This window comes from Amphiprion ocellaris, chromosome 4 (assembly GCF_022539595.1).
Source record: "Amphiprion ocellaris isolate individual 3 ecotype Okinawa chromosome 4, ASM2253959v1, whole genome shotgun sequence".
Classification (NCBI taxonomy): Eukaryota; Metazoa; Chordata; class Actinopteri; family Pomacentridae; genus Amphiprion; species Amphiprion ocellaris.
In genome coordinates, this window is record NC_072769.1 from 33,914,149 (window position 1) to 33,936,465 (window position 22,317).

Below are 22,317 nucleotides of genomic sequence, written 5' to 3' on the forward strand. Positions count from 1 at the left end.
GCTTCAATTTTGCTACATTCCTGGAAGGAATATTGTACTTTTTTACTCCCATAGTTTATCTGAAAACCACAGAAAGTTGTTATTTTACATATTATTTTTCATAGTTTTCAAAGTATGCTCAGCTTCAGTTAAAATACTCCTGATTTTTCCAAGTTATTGTATTCTGCACTGTAAAAAAAAAACCAAGATTTAAAAACAACAGTAAATATCTGTAAATAAAGAAGATAAAGAAATACAATAAAACAGTGATTTATCAGCCACATATGCTCAATGAATTCATTTTTTTTTAAAAATGGTGATTTTAAAAGGAGACACTGGTTGTTCAGTTTTGAGTTTCCTTTCTTTTTTCAACCTATAATTTTTATTTAATACTGGCTGTAATTAAACAAATCTGGTTAAAAAAAATCTGTACCATTTGCCAGTTCTTCATATACATAATCTTTCTTCAAAATAATGGCAAAAATTTGTGAAATAATAATATTTTGGCTTTTTTGATTTTAAAAAAGTGCTTTTAAAAAAGTGTGTTTTAATGTGCAATGATATAAATAGGAGCACCAAATACCTTTTGCAATGGAACATTGCAAAAGAACACATTTTGGAGGTTAACATTTAAATTAATACTCCATTGTGTGACTTTACTCATTATTATGTGTAATTTAACAAAACAATGGGGAAAAAAAACAGTAAATCATTGAAATAATAACGTTAAATACTTATCTTTTTTACAGTGTGGAACCTCTATTTCATTATTTTTGCTTCGTAGAAAGTGAAAATTGGAATCAGTTTTGTAAATAATTGGCCTGACTTGCTACACTTAATACAAAATAAGATTTTTAGGACTAAACTTTATTGGCAAAAATGCAATTTTTGAATTGAAGATGAAAACAGACACTGAGTTAAAACTATATGCTTTTATTTTACGCTATATATGTGCAATATTACGCTTAAACCGACGTATTATCAATTATTGATTGAACTCCGTGACTGTTCCTCCAGTGATGGTGTTACTCCGCGGTGGGGCTGCGCTCTGGAGGAATCACTGAGTACGACCTTAACTAAGGGGCTGGACTCTGTAGGTTGAGCAGGACCGCTGCCTCCCCTCAGTGATGCGGTGGATCTGCGCTGCGCTTTGTGCGCTATATAAAGTGCGCTCAGCGGCAACATCCTCACAGCTTCAGCTCCGAGGTGCTCGAACCTCACGGTTTCTGCTTCACTCTCAGCCGAACCGCGACCGGAACCATGGAGGGATTCTCCTGGAAACTTTTTCTACTTTCTTGCCTGGCGGCCGCGCAGAGCTCCGCGCAAGACTTCGGACAGACGCAGTTTATTTGCACGTCGGTGCCCAAGGATATGGACCTGTGCACGGCCACCATGCAGAACAGCGGGCCGGCGGAAGACCTGAAGACCACCATCATCCAGCTGCGGGAGACGGTGCTGCAGCAGAAGGAGACCATCGTGAACCAGAAGGAGACAATCAGGGAACTAACGTCCAAGTTGAGCCGCTGCGAGAGTCAGAGTCTCCCGGCGGCGGCGGGACCCGGCGGGAGGCGGCCGGGGGGGAAGAACACCATGGGGGATGTATCTCGGGGCACCACGGACACTCTGGCTCAGCTGGGACAGACTTTACAGACGCTCAAACAGAGACTGGAGAACCTGGAGGTAGGCACGCAGAGGAGCGCAGCGCCGAGCGGGTCACAAGTTAATTAAAATATCCTCCCCGATTAACTAGATTAGAGGGATCAGAGAGGAATCTTTGTGCAGCTTCTGCTTGGAACCACTTGTGTTCCTTTCTTCCTCACAGCCGGCGCGTAAAAGTGCGCTGCTTTTTCCATTTATGTGCCACAGGGCATTAAAAAAAAAAAACTAAACAAAAAAATAAAAACAAGCAGGCGGCAAAATAACGTGTTGTCATGACAGAAAATCTTTAACCGAGTGTGTGTCTCCTCCTGCAGCAGTACAGCAGAGGGAATAACACCGTGCAAGCCAACAGCCTCAAAGACCTGCTGCAGAACAAGATAGACGACATGGAGAAGCAGGTTCTGTCCCGCGTCAACACGTTAGAGGAGAGCAAACCGGGATCCAGGAACGACACCGAGCAGCGGAACAGAGTCGAGTCCACGCTCACCTCTCTGCACCACCGGATCACAGATCTGGAGAAAGGTGCGTGTTGGATTCCGGAGCGCACAGGACTTAAAGATGAGCAGAGTGAGGGGACGTGTTAGCTTTCAAAAACACAAATCTCCATAAGAACCCGAGTGCGCAACCGTCTCGTTGCGCATAGATTTGAGAGGGAGGAAAGGGGAGCTGCATTGCTTTGCATCTCAGGGTGCTCGTACTTTTACTTCGCTGAGGTTATGTCTTTCACAGCCGACACCTGACTCTGTAGGGTGTATATGATGAGGGGGGGATTTGTTGTTTTTAATGTCAGAGGTAGAGCAAGTTTTCTGGGTGCGCCGCGACCTGGTGCGTTTTGGAGCTTTTATTAGAGTCTGGCTCTGAATTACAACGTGTGCAAATGTTTGGGGGGGCACAGAACCTGTTTAATTCATTATATGTGCAGTGCAGCTCAATTTTAAAACACTTTGCTTGTTAAAAAAAATCACTAATCTTAATCTTGAAGTCAAATGAGTGCAGGTGTGTGAACGTCCACGGTCTTGTAATGTGTAAAAATAGCAATAAAAAGTCTACTGCTGCTGCTTAAACTGACCTTCCATCTCCTCCGCAGGTAAAGACACGAGGCCAACCGACAAGTTCCAGCTCACCTTCCCCCTGAGAACCAACTACATGTACGCCAAAGCCAAGAGGACCCTCCCTGAGATGTACTCCTTCAGCGTCTGCCTGTGGATCAAGTCCAACGCCTCTCCGGGGGTCGGGACGCCCTTTTCTTACGCCGTCCCGGGTCAGAGCAACGAGCTGGTGCTGATCGAGTGGGGCAACAACCCCATGGAGATCCTCATCAACGACAAGGTACAGCCATTATCTCACATTTCTCAGCTTTGCGGGGAACTTTTGTGGCTTCTGACATGTCAGGATTTAGCAGGATGATCAGTCAGTGCGGGGAAAAACTGCAATATTTTGTGCTCAGATGACGAACCAGAGTAGAAATAGGTGCAAAGGAGAACTTACCAGAGGTGTTTTTTTTCTGCTCCAGGTTGCAAAGCTGCCCTTCCTCATCAACGACGGGAAGTGGCATCACCTGTGCATCACGTGGACGACCCGTGACGGGATGTGGGAGGCCTTCCAGGACGGAGTGATGCGAGGTAGTGGGGAAAACCTGGCGCCCTACCATCCCATCAAACCGGAGGGAGTTCTGGTCCTCGGACAAGAGCAGGTGGATTTTTTTTAAGTGGACTGCTACAGTTTAGGCAACACGTGTGGAAATAATCCGTCAAGAATTTATGGGCTTGATTTCTGGACAAAGATTAAAATAGGGGATGTTTATGAAATGAGACCAATTAGGGATTAGCAGTCTCCACCTTGGTCTAAATTTGAGTAGGGAAACATGATTTAAAGTTATTTAGCAGAGAAAATATTGCACAGGAGAAGACATATTCATGATGTTAAGTGAAACTTCCCAGACTGGACTTCAGTCAAGTCAAAATGTTGTTTTTCTAACTAGTTTAAGCTGCATTTGCACTGCAAGAAAAAAAATTTGTAAAAAAAAAAAACTGAAAATCTGGTAGCAAAGGTACCAGAATGGAAAAATAACAGTAAATAACTACTTTAAATAGCTTTGAATGCAGTCAGGGAACCTTTGACAGTAAATTGTTTTAAAACTTTCAGTTAAACAATTTGTTTTTACAGTGTAAGAACAAAAGTCTTCTGACATTTAATTTGCTTATTCAAACACTGTAAAAAATACTGTAATTTTTACAGTCAAATGTTATAAAGGAACGTTTGCCATTTGTAAAACTAAAGATTTTTGATGTAGACATTATTTACAGTTTTTTTAGCGTTAACATGCAAATTAATATTTTTTTCTCTGACTTCACTAGTTATTATCTGCAATTTAACAAACCAGAGGACATCTGTAAAATAGAGATTAAAAACATTTTTTACAGTGTAGGAACAGAGGCCTTCTCAGTTAATGTCACAAAGAACAAAATTGGATTGTATGTGATCAACAAATTTAGTAAACAAAGTCAAATTGTTGTCTTTCTAAATACACTGTAAAAAAAGAAAAATATTTCAACAGTTTTCAAAAACCATTTACTGTTTTTTTGTATTATTCTGTTAAAGTACAAATATCTTGTAAATAAAATCACAGAAGAAAACAGGACAAAACTGTAAATAAAGTCCTCAAAAATCAGTATTTTTACATCTGACTGTAAAATTTCAAATATATATATATATATATATATATATATATATATATATATATATATATATATATATATATATATATATATATATATACAGATATTTGCTGTTTGTTTAACTGTTTTCACAGATTTCATAGTATTCCACAGTTTTTTCATGTATTTTTTCCTGGCACCTTTGCTGCCAGATTTTCACAGTTTTCTTTTTCCCAGAATGTGTTTTCACAGTGTAGTTCAAGCTGTTTTCAAGTACAGAAGTCTTTTCATTACTAAGAGCAAAATTTAATTGTATGATTCTCCATATGAAAACACATGCAGCCTCCTGCAATCTCAGCTTGTGATTATTTAACACTTTAGTTCGAGCTATTTTCCTTTAACTCTTGTCGTCTTTTCTCCTCAGGACACGCTGGGAGGAGGCTTTGACGCCACGCAAGCCTTCGTCGGTGAGCTGGCAAACCTAAATATCTGGAATAGGAAACTTTCTATCGCCGAGATCTACAACTTGGCCACCTGCAACAGCAAAGCGCCGGCTGGCAACGTCTTCTCCTGGACAGAGAGCAGCATCGAAATATTCGGCGGCGCCACCAAATGGACCTTCGAGCCTTGCCGTTCGCTCAACTGAACTGCATCTCCAAGGCCTCCCTGTATTTCTGAGCTTTTCGTCGTTTCTTGTCTTCATTTTGACGTTTGTTAGAGACTTATTGGTAAGCTTAAAATCTGGGATTTCTATTAGGTATTCATGTGCAAAAACAACACTTTTCATCAAAAAAAAAATGTAACTCATCTTGGAAAACCTCAGTGAGAAAGTATCTGATGGTTCCTTTTCTTGAACTGAGAGCACACCTGAGCTTTTTAGGGTTTTTTTTTTTTGCTTTTTCGTCTTGGACTTGGCAGCTGGCAATCTGCACCGCCTTACATTTGGACAAATCACAATCCAAGTGAGGAATTACATAACCAACCCCCATCCTCCTGTGGAGATTACGCTGTCCGTCCAGTTCTTGTCAGTGTTTGGCGCCGTGAAGTGATGTCTGACGCGGTACAGCAGCTCCCATCTACTTTCCCTTCACTTGGCGTCCCACCACCCAAACCTTCCCTCCGGATTTTGCACTGTGACCGACGAAGAAGAAGAAGAAGAGGAAAAAAAAAAAAACGCCGGGAGGAGGAGGCGGGTGCGCTGAAGGACGCTGCAAAGTCAAACATGTGGCTCGAGTCAATTCGTAAATCATTGTTCGCTTCAAGTGTTTCTGTAAAAGAATGTCGTTAACTTTGCCAACATTGCTACGAAAGCCTGGGTGCCTTGGGCTGGTACAAATATTCAGCACATTTCAGTATGTTTTCAGTTGCAAATTCAGTGTTTCTGTTGTTTCTTTTTACCTTTTTTTTCTGAACTGGGTTGAGTTTTCTTGTTCCTCTGGTTAAGTGTACTTTTAATTCCAGTTTGTTATCTGACATGACGTGTTTTTGGCAGGTGTTTGTACTACTCTGTATTAGGAATGTTACAGTATCTGTATAGTAACAGCATGAATGACAGAGTGCTGTGGAAGCATTGTTGAAATCTGCTTTACTATCTTCTCTGGGTCTGGGTTTTTTACTGTATTGTTATATGCTCCAAGCATGGCAAAACTGAGAGATGAAGAATTTAATTTTTGTAATAAAATTGTGATACTTAATGCTGCATTCCTGGCTTTGTGTGCGTGCAAGAAAGAAACTGAATATTGCAAGACGAGCGTCAAGGTCACGGAGCGAGCAGAGCTTCAGGGAACAGTGTTTGAGCATGTGTGACTCTTTTTAAGGTGACTGCATAAAATAACTCACTTGTTGCTCTGTTGTTGTTGCTGCTGAGAGATGCAGCAGCTGCACTGAAGGTAGTCGCAGGAGAAAAGTGCTTCGTCATATCGGCCTTTCGATGGCAGTGCAGCCTAAAACTGCAGCATGGATAAGAAGTCGCCATTGATGGATCCTGAATCTCAATTAATCTGCAACTCAAATGTCAAATGCATTGAAAAAAAACCCACATTTATTCTCCTGCTTGATAGATTTTGCACATTTTTGCAGCTGTTATCTTTGTTTTTCAGCTATGATCATCACGTCCTCTGCTGCTGGATCATTTCTGTCACATTTGGTCTCATAATCAAATTATATTCCTACAAAATCAGCTTAAAAATGGATTCAGTGAGCATCAACTAAACATTACTGAAGGACAGAGCAGTTTTTGACTTTGACTTTCTTCAAACTGGATAATCAGCAGCATTTATGGCCTAAACTCAGAAAACTGACGCTTTTTAAAGCTTCAAATTGCTGCTTTTGCTGCCCTTTAGCCTCATGAAGTTTTAATTTTGATCACATCACCTTAAAGAGCCCACATTCTGCTAATTTACAGGTTTATGATTGCATTTTGGGAGTCTACTAAAACATGTTTACATGCTTTAAAAGAGCCACATCATGCAAAATCCACTTTTTTGTTGGTTTTCAACACAACTACGTGTCCCTAGTGTGTCTAGAGACCCACTGAACATGAGAAAAGACTCTTTCTAGTGTATTTTCTTCCTCCATAGTTAGGAAAGTGTTTCTAATTCAGGGTTGCAGCCTGTTGTGATGTCCAAACAGGATAATAGTGAACTATGAGGCAGCTGCTCATTCTTCTAGGGCCAAACTAGCTTCTTGCAAGGCATTATGCAAATGTGTTACATGGTGATGTAGATAAGTGAAAAACAGAACATCAAACCAGGTATTTCAGGCAGATAAGAAGCAGAGTAAGAGAATGACAGTGCAGACTCTCCTAACTCTACTACTACTCACTAAAGGAAAGGGAAAATATCCAAAAAGCAGAACACAGGCTCTTTAAATAAATGCTTTCAACAAGTATTTCAATTCTGCTGCTTTGACCACACTCTTAAATTCTAACTCTATTGTATTTAAACTGGACTTTCAGTTATTTGTGGTTGTTTCAAGCTCAGTTTCACCACTTAAAGAGCTCAAACTCCCCCCAAAATTCAGTGGCTGTCATCTCATACTTCAGCTGACACAAATATTTTCAGGGCATCAGATTCAACTACTTACAGTGTGCACCCTTCAACAATTTCTGCAACTGAAATATACATTTCCTTTTAATAGTTCACCTGATATTCCAGCCGCTTTGATGCATCTCTTTGACAGTTAACAGATTTTTCTACTTATTACCTGCAATATGGCAAAACGGGCTACATTTGTAATATAATTCTAAATTGTTTTGTGTTTTAAAAAGGTTCCTTTTTTACAGACTAAGAACAGAAATCATTTCAATTAATGTTATTAAGAAGAAAAGTTTAATGTTTGTAATCAACTAATTTAACCACATAGGAGTTCAGTAGATTAAATCAACCGTTTGTCTTTCTAACTACACTGTAAAAAAAATAGCTTTTTAAAAACAGCTTTCAGTTATTACTTTTTTAACAATTTGCTGTTATACAGATTTTCCCTGTTTTGTTAAATTAAAAGCAATTACAAGTAAAATCACAAAAAGGTATTAGTTTACATGTTGACTGGAACAAAACAGGTCTAAACTGTAAATGAAACAAAAATCTGCATTTTTTACAAAGCTTATTTATTACATTACTTTTTAAACTGTATTTACTTACATGATCCCTGTTTCCCAAAATATTCATATATGACATAACTGCATTATCAATTACATTTCTAAAGAAATGTATTCAAAACATTTGTGACATAAGATAATTCTGCCATTTACTATTTTTGTTTTCAACTTTCAGCCAGCTAATTGTATATTATCATTATTATGGAGGTAACCTGGTAGCCCAGACAACAGAGGAGAAGCTTCAAACATATTGTGGAAATATGTATTTACATTGTACTTACTTTATGTTGTAATGTTAAAGCTAAAAGTGCTTCAAATTCAAATTACAGCTCACACATTCAACTATCAAACTGAGTTTCTTTCATTGGCTTTGATCACTTACAAACTGACAGCTTAACCTGAAACAGAAATGTCAGATTTCACACTTCAATAAACACGAACAAACCTTCTCTGTCCTTCATATTCAGCTGACACTTCAACTGCTTTCAGTGGATCAGTTTAAACTGCAGCATCTTGCATGCAAACATTTATCATCTGAGGAACTTTTTCTGTGTTTTACTGCATTAACTTCCACCTCTTAGTGTATTGAACTCATGAATAAATTCATCAACTGTAAATCATTTGGTTATGTAAAAGTCGCAGGTCCTCACAGATGTTTCTGCTCAATCACATTTTTGTCTGAAACTCAACCTTGAAGTGGATTTTCTTCCGCTCAGAGAGGATGTGGGCATCGTTTTTAATCTCCCGTGACGCTCAGCAGCAGCAGACAGCTCAGGTCAAGAGTCTGTTGAAAGAATGATGAGGCATTAATGCAAAGAACAAACTCCTGCCGCAGTATTAAAGGCACCTAGAACAGAAAACTATTTGTGGCAGACGGATCCCCAGATACTCTGGGCTTTCATCAGCTTTAAGAAACTAAAATACCAAACCAGATTAAAGATGGCTGGAAACATTTCAACCACACTTCATCTTTAACCCTCTGAACCCAAAAAACTGATGCGGGGTTTGTAAGGCATTTAACCAAAATTACACTATTTATCTGAGTCAGAAATTGTAAAAACAGAACTAACTGTCAGATTTTCAGCTTTTCCTGAATAAATCATGTGTCACGTATAGGTCCATCTGGAAAATTAACGAAACCCAATCTGAAAATCATTATATTCCTTCAAAATCACATCATTCTACATGGCTCATTTAAACATTCAGGGGAATTAAAGCCTTTGCTCTAATGAGATTCTGTTTAAAAAATGTAGATAAAAAAAACGAAGCTCCTTGGCACAACTGAAAAGTCATTAGTGACTTGCATGATAAAAATTCTGCGATTTTTTAGCTGAATTGCAGGCAGTGTATACACAGAGCACATATGAGACAAGTATCGACACAAACTGACGACACTTGTGGGACTTGCTCTACATTGATTCCAGGTTGTTACAATTTTCGCAAAACGAGTAGTATTCATTTATTTATCAGTGATTTATGGCATTGTAACTTCCCAGTAGAGCACATAGGACTTTTCTGAGTTCTCTCTACTTCTTCATGATTGTGCTGTTTCCATAGAGGTGCATGAGAAAAATCAGACAACAGTGAATAAAAATGTGACAAAAGCAAAAGCCGCTCAGAAACTGTTTTGTGTTCAGAGGGTTAAATTAAGAGAGGGCAACCATTATTGAGGTAGTGCATTTCTTGCATTCACAAAACTCTGAGAGCAGCTGGTTTTTCTATGACTTGGTGAGTAAATTCTAACTCCAGCAGGGCGGATGACTTGCAGCACCATGAACCTGCCGCTTACTTTAACACTCATCAATAGTCACACAGTTATAATCACCAGGTCTGCTGACTGCATGCAGCTAATACTCTGCTGCTGTAATGCTGCTAAGCTCTGGATGAATATATCGCTGAGGTGCAATTTCATCTGTGCTCCAGACACATCCAGAATTTAAATCGGACAACAGACTAAAATAGATCTGTGCAGCAGAAGAAGGATGATTTTGCACCTTTATATGTAAAGTCAAACCTTGAAGGATGAAACAGCTGGAACAGAAAGTCTATTTATTAGAGTGTAAACGCTTTAAAAAGAGCAATATAAGCTCTGAACAGGCCACATGACTGAAGGACACTGAGTTAGTAGTTTTTGTTTCCAAGGTAGAGTATATGAAGTACATTACAGAGTGTTTGCTTGCAATGCACATTATATAGGACAAGTCCTCACCTGCGATGTAAACAGAAGCCTCTGCTCATACTGGATGTAAAGAGAAGGTGTCCTACTTTTTATTTCCCAGACATCACATACATTAAGTTAAAGTTTTTTACAACACTAAGAGTTGTGATAAGGGCAGTTCAAGGATGACCGTTTTACGGTTGGATAAAGCAGGAGGCTAGAGGCGAGATAAGGTGCAGACCAACCTGGTGTTTGTTCACCAACATCCACATTAGAAGAACACAAACGGCAAAGGTGGTCAGCTGGTGTGTTGTGGCGCTCCTTTCCTCTGCTCTAGCTCTCACTCAACTGCCAGCCTTTTATAGGCAGCCCCTAATCAGCCCCTCAGCCCAACCAACAAAAGGGTTAACCAAAAGTAATCACACACGAGAAATTCACAAAAATACAACATATTTTTACTTTTAATTATAGTAACAAATATTAAAACTAAGTATCTATTTCCTAAAAACAACTACCGACATCCTCATCCAGCAATGTATTTATTTTATCACCTGAAGAGATTACTACTCACCCTCTCCTTACCTATACTTGGTTCCTCCCAGGATCTTTAAAAAGGCGTTCCAGCCCATGGCGACTCTTTTAGCTGGAATACCTGAGGTGACAAAAGAGAGGCAAATCATCTCAAACTTTCCATTTTACACAATCTTAAAATAATGTCACCCACTTCTATAGATATTCAGTTACTAATTAAATCCAATCACTTAATCATGTTACTAAAATTGTTATTTTCTTTGTCATGCAGGCCTCTCCAATCAGCGCATGTTTGTCTGTCTGTCTGTCTGTCAGTTAGCAACATTACTCAAAAACAGACTAACAGATTTGGATGAAATTTTTTACGGAAGGTCAGAAATGACACAATGACCACTTCATTAGATTTTGGCAGTGATGTGGCTTATAGTCTGGATCCACGGATTTGCTAAAGATTTCTGTATCATTGCCAGATAGCGGCACGGCATCACTATAACCATGACAAGTGAACGTTGCGTCAGCTGCCTGCTGACGATCACATGATTGTGATCCTACTACAAATCCACAGCTGCGGATTTATTGGGACTTATCCATCGGAAATGATCCAAGGAACAACTGATTAAATTGTGGGGGTGTTTCTGAGTCCCATCAACTCCCATCAGCCACTACATATGTAGATCACATAATTCGGCATCCATACATAACGTACACATGCATAACACACACCTGTGCTCAACACAAGGTCATTTTGTTTGTGGGTACATCTATATTAAATGACCACATTCTATGTTGCCATGATTTCTGATTATTCACAACTAATAAAAAAAATGCTGCATTTCTGACAATACCATATAGGAGAATGAGCAGCCTTGGCAGAGTACTGCGCTCTCTGAGTACTTTTCTTGTTTTGATTGAGTAGTCATTAACAGGAAACGTTGGTGACACAAAAGCTGTGAACAAATAGCTTAAGCCACTGTATTCTACATGTTGTATTGGAGAGATCAACCAGAGATGATTCTGAGAGTTCGAACACAAGAGAAGAACTTGTTTTCTACTAAATTTCTTCATGCACCAGCTGATATTTTCTTGCTTAATTGTGTATCATGACAACAGCAGCAGAAATCTAAAGAACTGTAGTCTATTATCAGCTGTCAAGTCAATCATCCCTCTTCTCTGTTTAAAACCTGAATGGCAGGTTTCTGATATAAACATCTCTCCTGAATCAATGATGAACTGCATCCTGACACCAGAATAAGTGAATTTAACTGGTTTCCTCTAGTTTTTCTTTAATGCCACATGCATATCTGTCTTACCAAAACAAAGTATTTTTAAAAAGACGAGGCCTCCAGAGTCAGGACAGACAAGATTCATGGCACCGCCTTGTATCAATTCCTCTTTGCAGGTTGTGTTTTTTTTTTCTTTTTGGAGAGATTGAGTGGATAAAGACGTGACATCTCTGCTGACATCTCATTAATTCATAAGCTGTCCCCCGTGGCAGAGGCAAGACAGGAATAATGCTTCAGTTCAGAACCGCAGCGATTGCTCTTGTTAACATTGGGGTGACAAAGCAGCGCCGTGTAATTTGGGTTTTGCCATCCTCAACAAATAAAAGGAAGAGGAATGTCTGCACATGGTGGAAGAGTTTGGACTATCGACCTGGTTGTTTCTAAAACTGGAGCCGCTTCATGTCAGATGAGTCTTGAAGGGAAAAAAAACCTCCCATCTTTAATAAGTTACAGCTAATTACAAATATTATGCAAATTAGTGTTTTTTTTCTGTGATTTTACAAGGTATTATATGTAACTTTACAAAACAGGGAAAATCTGTTTGAAAATAATTTTCCAATACTCTATCCTTCGTGTACACACTGTTGCTGTCAAGTAACAGCAAATATCTGTAAAATAATTAGATATTTGCTCATTTTAATATTGTAAAATAGTGTAATTTTACTGCCAAATGTTGTTAAAAAAGAAAAAAAGAATTACAATTTGTAAGAATACAGATTTGTGATTTAGACATTATTTATACATTTGGTCAGTTTAAAAAAAAAGAATGAATAAATATCCAGTAGTTTAGGTAGTAAAGGATATATTTAAAAGGATTTTCTCAGTTTTGTTAAATTACTGATAATATCTAGTAAAATACCAGGAAAAAGCAAAAACGTTCATGTTGACTGTAAAAACAACAACAACAAAACATGTCCACATGAAAAATCTGGTAATGATAAATCATAATTTAAAAGATATTTCGCTGTAAAATTGCACCATTCTTCTGTATTAAAATCTGCAAAAACACTATTGTTTTACTGATATTTGCTGTTTTGTGAAAGAAACTGTATATGTGAATTATTTTTGTCATTATTTCCCCCTTTTTCCCTCCTTAAATTTTTGACGGTTACAATATTCCATTGTTTTTTAATCTTTGTTTTTCTTTTTTGGCACCCTTGCTGCCAAAATCTTTTTCTTTTTACAGTGCATCCATGCAAGGGTGATTTTTGAGATGCTTGAATCTTTTTTCCCTCAGAGGAGACAGAGATGGAGAATCCCATCTTCCTCCTTTCCATCCTCCTTTCCAAGATACAGCAGGGAGTCGAACTTGTGGCATTTACTGATCAGCAGAGGCTTCCGGAAAGGATGCAGGGAGGATAATGAGGCTTCCTGGGTAGCGCTGGATCAAGGCGGATGTATGCCTCCCTTTTTTTAGCCAGTCATTTTGAACAACTGAGGTGTGATTCCTCCCAGTACAGAGCGTTGAATACCAGACATGTGTCTCGGTGGGCTTCAGAGGCAGACAACAGCAGCAGTCCATGACCCAGGAAGAAAACCTGCCTCTGAAATAAACTCAGCAGTGGAGCTGAAGGTGGGAAAAGGCAGTTATACCTTCACTTATTCTGTCTTTGTGCAATGAAGTTTACAGCTTTCCTAAACCTGCAATAGTGACTTTTTTAAAAGTATTTTCTAAGTTGTTATGGGTAATATGTTGAGCAAAAAGCTCCCCGTTGACAAGTCAAGCAGCTATGGAGCAACATTATCCTTCCTTTTGAAGTTGCACTGTGAGTTATGCTGGATTTGATTTCTAGACTGTATATGCTACAAGATAATTAGCCTCTGTTGTATCATTACACTTCATTAATGCAATCTCACATGCTGTTGTTGAGGAAGAGACAGTTATAGTGTCTATGAAAAGTTGTTACCACCTCTGGAAGTTTTCCCCTCTACTGCGTTTCTACTTTGGTTATTATGATTTGACTTCTTTGACAAGAATGTATCAAACAAAGACTCTTTCATGTCAAAGTGAAATCAGATTTCTGCAGTGCAATCATTCATTAATCATCTATTAATTAAAAATCTAAAATATGTGGCATTTCGTTGGTGCACTTATGGCTGCAGCAGCAGCACTGAGCCTGTTTGGATAGGTCTCAATTAGCCTGAACAACTGGAAACTGCAATTTTAGCCCATTTTTCTTTGTAAAACTGTCAGATTGCCGGGGATCACGAGCAAACAGTCCTTTTCAAATCCAGCAACAAATTCTCAGTTGGATTAAGGTCTCAGTTCTGACTCGGCCATTCTACAACATTCACCTTGTTGTTTTTAAACTATTTCCATGTAGCTTTGAATGATTTAAGTCATTGTCTTGCTGGAAAACAAATCTTCTCCAAAGTGGCAGTTCTCTTGCAAAGTCAGTCAGGTTGTCCTCCAACATTTGCTCATATTTTTCTGCATTAATTTTACCCTCTGCCTTTACAAGCCTTACAAGAAGCATCCCCACATGATGATGGTGCCACCACCATGCTTCACAATGGGGATGGTGTGTTTGTGATGATGTGGAGAGTTTGGTGTCCGCCAAACATAGCTTCTAGTCTGATGGCTAAAAAGCTCAGTTTTGGTCTCATCAGACCAAAGAACCTCCTTCCAGTTGACTTCAGAGTCTCACACATGCCTTCTGGTGATCTCTAGTCGAGATTTAATCTGAGTTTTTTCAACAGTGGCTTTCTCTTTGCCAATCTATCTTTATAAACATTCTCTCACATTTCAGTTGCTGAAGCTCGTAACTCCTTCAGAGGAGTCATAAGTGTCTTGGTGGCCACCTTCACTCCTCTTGTTCTTGCTCAGTCTCTCAGTTTTTAAAGAAGCAGATTTAAACATGCCAAATTCCTTCCATTCCTTAATGATGGATTTAACTGGACTCAAAGAGACATTCAGTGGCTTAGAAGTTTTCTTCTATTCATCCCCTGACTTATGCTTTTTAATAACCCTTTCACTGTGTTTCTTGGAGTGTTCTTCTGTCTTCATGCTGTAGTTCTGTCCAGGAGTACTGGTTCACCAGTGACTGACCTTCCAGATACAGGTGTCTTTATCACAGTGACACAATCACTGCACTCAGATAATCTCCATTTCACTAACCGTGTGACTTCTGGCACTAAATGGCTGCTAACTTTTAAGTGATTTTACTTGCTATTGTTTGGAATGTAGCAAAATGGGAAAATCTATAATTTTTTTATTTATCTGCAGATCACCATTATCGTTTCATCTTTGTCTGAACACTCTTCACATTATTGCATGGCACAGACTGTGAATTAGCACATCGACACTGTTGCTGCACAGCTTTTTCTCTCTCATTTAATAATACAGGAGCAGATTTCTGAATGAGAAATGAAAAACTTGTTTGAGATTCAGGACCTCTGCAAGCCCGTCTGCATCCCAAACAAGTCTGGACAATCCCGACAATTCAGGCCTGTTTCTTTGAGATGCAGGATCCTTTTGAAGTGAGCGTTTGAAGTGAAGCCCCACTGAGCTGTAACCCTGCATCCAACAGATGGATGCTCTCGCCTGCAGTTCTGGGGGCTCTCAGGTGTTTCCCCGCTCAGTTTGCCATCAGTTTCTCCCAGCTGATTCCAACTCTCCTCCTGTGAGCACATTGATCTCTGTGTTGTAAGTGGATCTGTCAGAAATTGATTAAGCAATTCTGGAATATTGCCCGGTTTCTTTATGTGTTGTTAAAGTTTAACTTCAGGAGAAAAAGCGCATCAACCTGGTGTATGAAATCCCACCACTCTTCAGACTTGCTTTGATTTATTAATGCACCGAGTCCTAACCTACTGCCACTTACCCCTCACTGGATCCTCCATGAAATATGTATAACTGACGCATGACAACAGGAAGTCAAAGAGGGAGCTGAGGGAACATGGGGGGAAGACGAGGGGGAGGAGTCGACGTCGCCGCGAGTCATGATCTCATTTTAAAGGTCGCCTCAGGTCGACTCCCCTGTGGAAATCAGAGCCTGTGAGTCAGACGAGAAACACTTTCATCAGAGGAGACAAAAGGGAAAGTTTATATGTCAAAATAAAAGCTCATACCTTACCGTGTCAGTGTGAAACCGGAAAATAGATAGGCTTTTATCTTGGGCTGGATGGAGAAAATGACGAATAAAATGAAATTTAACAATAAAGATTGTCAAGATTGTTCAATTCAAGGGAATTACTAAATAATTATAACACAGCAAGCATGTAAGTCCACTTTTTTGTTGTTCATTAGTCTTAAAGACCATCAAAAGGCCATTTACTGTATATGAACTGAGACAAGATTCAATAAAAATCCTAAAGGAAATTCTTGTGCAAAATATTGCACCTGAAAAATTAAATAAAAATTAAATATTGCACATATTGACAACGTTGTACATGAAAGTGAAAAATTGCAGAAATGTTGGACAAGAAATTAAACACTAGACATGATATGGGAACTGATACTGCATAAATTATTGAGCAGTAATATTATCAATTACATTGCAATGTTGTTTAGATCAAGTGTCCGGTGTTAAGTATATTAACAGTGAAACATCGTCTTTGCCTGTAATTGGATCAGTTTGATTAAAAATAGTCTTCAACTTGTATAAATGCGTTTGTAAATTCTGCATTTGTATTTATAGAGGTGAAAATTACATGTAAAGCTTTAAAATTGAGTTTAAAAGCAAAATATTGTACTTTTCTGTAATTGAGGTGATCATAGGAAAGCAAGAGAATGTTAGAAATACTTGCAATTATAACATTTTATGCGTTTTAGGGAAATCTTTGTGAAGTGGAAACACCAATGTGATTTTTATAGCATGTGGTTTTACTGGCTACAGGGTGAATATTTCATAAGTCTCATCATTATCTAATCAAATATATCCGAAAAATGTGACATAAGATATCAAAAATAAGTAAAGAAATATGAATAAATAACAGAAATAGTGAAAATATCACCTACAGTACTGTACAAAGGCCTAAGGTCATTCCTTAATTTGTTGTTTTAGTTGCTTAGAAAGAGCATACTATTGCATTTTTCTCTACTCCGTAGCATATTCTATACTTAAACAATTTTTTTTTTTTTTTTTTTTTTTTTTAAATGAAAGCATCTGAAAAAACACTTTATACAAGACAGACAATATGAGATTTACTGCACTGATCTTCTGGGTTCATTCAAACCTTGTTCAAAGTTCCTTACTGATTGCTTGAGCTACTTTTGTTCTAGTTGTCTAATTCCAAGTTAATCCAGGTTTTTTTGGTGTTACGCATTAAATATTATAGGAGCTAAACTCATTGGAAGCTTGTTAGTCACAGCCTGAGTCACATCATTACATCATTACATTAAAAAGCCCAAAGAATTCACAGATTTGCATCTGAATGTTGTATCTTTAAGGTCACTCAAAGTCAAATCAGCAAAACTGACTGGATACTCGAGACGTCATATTCAAGCTGTTATTTAAAAAAAGTGAAGAATCTGAAGACGTGAAGGGCCAAAAAAAAAAAAAACGGAATGAAAAGCCAAGAACACTGTCGGTGTGTGATGAAACATCTGGCAGCTTCATCTGGAGCCCGGAGAAGTTTGACAGCAGCCAAAAAACTATTTTTCAGAGTTAAAAGACTCAAAAATGGAAACATTTGCAAAGATTAGAGTAAAAATCAGTGAAAAGAGTCCAAAATTAATGCTAGGATGAAAGAACTGGAACTCCTTTATGATGTTTTAAGGTTTATTTGGTTTTAAGGTTCTTTTATTTGCTTGTTCTGGAGCTTTTGACTGTATCACAGAGTCTTCATCACCAGACTGGCGTTTTCTAATTCTCAACAACTTTGTCTTTAAAGTGCAGTTTAGGAAACTATCCAAACTCAAGGTCTATTTACTCATTTGTTCTAAAGTTTTCAACTGTTTTCAGGTGTAAATAATAGCTTCATAATGGATAATAGCTACATATATTTTTTATTTTTATTTACTGGTCATTTCTGAGAACGCGCTATAAATGTCAGTACATTATTAATAAATGCACTCAGTGTTCTCGCTTTCTAACAACCCATTAACGCTGCAGTTTAGCAGCACATTAATAACAGCTCCTGAGTTTTCTAATAAGCAGCCAAGTCTGCAGCTTCACCGAGTGATTAATAAAGAGTTTTTTTTAATTATTCCATCCATTTTAATAGTTTCCTAATAAACAACTAACAAATAAATACAGATATTTTCCAGCTCTTTTCCAAGTTTAACCCTCCTGTTAGGTTAATTTCTCAGGAGCAGCAATGCTCAGGACATGTTTAATTATCCAAAAAATGTCAGAAACCAAAAAATACCTATGAACATCATTTATGTCTCATTATTAACTCCATTATGAACCAATCAATCAATATTTAGTATAACGGTGTTCTTTACCTCTCACAGATCATGGTTCAATGAAGATAATTCACTGGTTTTCATAAAACAACAAAAAAAAAGGCATGTTAAAAATTATTTAATGTACATTGGAAAGACTTATATATAAAATTCAATAGTTTTACAAGACTGATCTTTTTAAAATTTAATTTTGCATTTAGAATTGATAGCTGATAAATCAACATGATACACTTCCTCTGTTCCTCTTCTCTTCCTCTGGGTTTGCAAATGTGTGAATGAACCATTTTCATTTTATATGTCGATTACACTTATTAAGCCGAGAAGAAGTTTCATACAAAAAAATTAATAATTTTAACAATTAAAATTTATTTTCTTTACTTTAAAATGTTTGACCTGCAACATAATGGGAGGTCTAAAGACTAACCATGATAAAATAAGAACCACCAGAAACTTGGCAACACAAATATTCTTAATAAAACTTGGGATTCTACACAAACACACAGATCTCTGCTGGAGTTGGAAAGTCTTAATGTGTGTTTTCTCACATGATAGATTTTTCTTTAAAACAAAAAAAAGTCGCCTCCTTGCTCGTTTAAGGTCATGTGAGCCATGGATCAGGTCTTTGCAAATTTTATGGGACAAAATGTCAGACAGAAATCTTAAAAAGTTTCAGAAAACTCTTGTTCAAGTTGCAAATATATATTCATTTGGAATGTTTTGGTGCTGGAACTTCATCAGCAAATGGTTCATTACAAAGAGAAGCCATTTTAAACAGGGAGTTGCTTAAAGTCAGTGGTGATTCCTCAAGTGTGAATCGCAAACATCAGTCTACTGAATGACCCATTCAATAACATAGAGAACAACAACATGAAGACACTCTATATAGCAACAAATATAAATGTGCCCTGAAATTGTTTCTATTAAAGCAGGCATAAGGTGGCGTGAACATTTACAAACAGTTCAAGTAAAATATCTCTGAAATAGCAATATTTTAAGTTTTTCTCTTTATACTAGAAACATATCAACATATCCAGACTTTCTTTATGTTAGCCGGCTCAATAAAACCTAAAACTCCAATCACAGCTAACAGTGGTTAACAACTTTCTTTGTTAACAAGGTTTTCTTCTCAAAGCTCACTTCAAACGAAGTGTTTAACGCATCATGTGACTCTTTTGCACAAATTAAACTGATCTGGTGCCACCTTCAGCAGTCAAGAGGATCAGTTTGTTACAATCCAGAGCTATGATTAATCTAAAATAATATGCAACAAACACCAATAGACTAATCAGCTTCCTAACTGTGTTCTATCAGCTGCAGTGCCAGCAGAGTAAAACGGTCCTGGCAGCAAATCAGGAACAAACATAAAACGATATTTATGGATTTTACGCACCATCAGCTGAATGCATGTAGGTTTCCGTTGCCATGTATCACAGACAGTGTGCATTAATGAGAGTGTTTTGCTTTGTTCAGTGGTTTTAATGACATACAGCTCAACAGGTTTGTAGATAAAACATGTTTCCTTTGCTGAGAATCATCAGGAAGCAACCTGGTTAAAGAGAGACACTTTATACAGCTGATTTAAATCCTAACCTCCGAACAGGGTAGCTGTGCAGCATCAGTTACCACGGTGATCTAGGTTAAAGCTAAATCAACACGCTAACCCACTAATCTTGCTTTGTCGTCCAGAGGGCTGAACTATGAAGCAAGAATAATGTGTCAGCATCTAACTGAGTCCAAAGTCAGAGTTTTCAGTGTCATGAAGGTGGCTCTCTTTTAGATCTCCATGGTAACTGATGCTGTGGAGCTAATCTGGTCCAGACCAGCTTCTGTTCAGATTTTCAGATTTAAATCAACTGTAAGAAATGTCTGCCTTTCTTATTCTCAGCTGAGGGAAAATGTTTTATCTGCAAACCTGTTGAACTGTACGCTACTGAAACCACTGAATGAAGCCGTTTAGTTACAGCATCACACACTGTATGCATCGGGTTGCCATGGAAACCTGACATGTATTCAGCCGGTGAATATGTTTTTACTATGTTTGGTCCATTTTCATGCTGGTACTGCAGTTGACTGAACACAGATTGGAAAATTGATTAGTTTATTAGTATTTATTACAGAGAATATTCAATCAGTAACATTAATTTCACTTTGATTTTGGTCACAAATGAAAGCAATATCCTGCATTATGGGACAGTGTCAGATCTAAATGCACTGAAATACAATATCATGTTTAAATATATGAAGTTTAAAGCTTAATAGTTTTATTGTGCAGCTGTCAGAAATAAGTGGCTGCATTGATCAGCAAAATGAATATATTAACACATGTTTAACAGTTTTCTACTAGTATTCTTGACTTGCATCATTTGCAGTAGCAGCGCTTTATACTTCCTCACTGTTCCCCATTAAAACAACCTGTTGACTGAACACATGACGAGTTAAACATTCCCTTTAATATCAACACTCACAAAGTTTAAAGCAGAAAGTCTGATTTAATAGAGAAACTGAAAACCACCTTTATGACACCTGTGATCTCTGACTGGGGTTTTAGTTTTTGTCGAACCGACTTAGAAAAAGAAAGCCTGAATTTGTCAAACTGGTGTCATAGTTCAGCTCTCAGTCCTCAGCTTTGATCACGACATTAACTCCACCAAAACAACAACAGACAGCAGTGACTGGATTTAACTCCAGTTTTATGTCAGAAACAGAGCAGTGGAAGTTTCTTATATCAGCCTGTATCATGAATTTAAGTTGACGGTTCAGGGACACTGGCACAGGTGCCTTTTCTTGTCTGAAAACTGTTTTGAAAGAGGCTGAGCAGTGATGGTTCTTCTGGTCGAAACACACTAAAAGCATCAATCCACCATAAAACATCCCATTATGGCCTGTTGATAGTGTCCATGTATGCATTCATGATGCATGGATTTCTTGAGGCCTTGATGTTTATTTTACTTAAAAAGTACATTCATAAGTGATGTCAACTGATGTTTCCTACATGTTAAATGTTATCTGTTTAAATATGTGTTTTCCTCATTATCGGTGCTTTTGGTGGCCTGTGGGATCCATTTATAGTGAGTTTAATATGCACAGTCATGACAGAGTGAAGCTAAATTAGATTTTCAGTGTAAGTCTGTATCTACATTGGAAATGGAGGAGACCTTGTTGTATCTATTCTGAAGGATTCTTTTTATTCATTGATTCTCTTTTCATCTACATGTAACTTGCAAGGTTTTGCATGTATTTCTTGGGAATGTTTTGGCTTAGGGGGCTTTATGTATTCACGGCTGTTACAATATACAGTGTTTTGCCAAATCTAGCCCTGAAACATTGCAAATAAATGTATGTTTGATGCCGGAGTCCGTTTGATACTTTTTTAAAATTAATGTATGAACTAATCAAGATTTTAGAATCAGAATCTGAAGATAGTCTGGATGAAGAAGTTGTGTTTGTTTCCATCTAAATAATTAATGTTTTAACTTTGTTGTCACTTATTTATTCATGAGTATTTCGTGTTTTACAAAGATACTTTTTCAATTAGGGTTATAATTGATTTAAAACAACAAGTACATGATTTATTCATCCAAAATAAACACTGCAGGTGCCGGATGTTTTTACTGAGCACAGTTTTACTCACTGTGCAGCTGCAACCAGTAATTTATGCTTCAGGGAATTTCAGTTATTAATTTCATCTTATTTTTACTTCCAAATGCTTATATTTTAGATTCGTTTGTTTTTATATATTTAAATACTTCAGATAACATTTTTATTTATTTTTTAACTAACTTTGCTTTTTAATATTTTATTTGCTATTGTTATGCAACTTTTGAAAGATTAAAAAATGCAAAAACAATTTTTTAAAAAAACTGTCATTATACAAATTGTACTTATGTTAAATTGGAGATAATGTGCAGCAAAATCATACATAGGGGCATTAATTTATGTTCACTGCAGAAAAAAAAAACTGGTTAAAAGTGTGTTTTGATAAGTAACAGATAAAAATCCAGCTGCTGTGGTTGACAGAACAGTACCTTAAAATTACCGTAGAACATTTTCTTCATTTATGGTAAAGAAATGTATCGATACTGTTGATTTTACAATTTAAA

At 37.5% G+C, this 22,317-nt stretch overlaps 1 protein-coding gene across 1 annotated transcript; it reads left to right on the forward strand.

The window, feature by feature from the left end:
* Positions 1-1,160: 1,160 nt before the first annotated feature.
* On the forward strand, positions 1,161-5,989 carry LOC111577945 (neuronal pentraxin-1-like). Its single transcript, XM_023284477.3, has 5 exons — positions 1,161-1,659; positions 1,953-2,160; positions 2,726-2,967; positions 3,152-3,331; positions 4,720-5,989. Exons 1-5 carry the CDS (start codon positions 1,240-1,242, stop codon positions 4,939-4,941), a joined length of 1,272 nt encoding a protein of 423 aa, XP_023140245.1. The 5' UTR covers positions 1,161-1,239; the 3' UTR covers positions 4,942-5,989.
* The last annotated feature ends 16,328 nt before the right edge of the window (positions 5,990-22,317 follow it).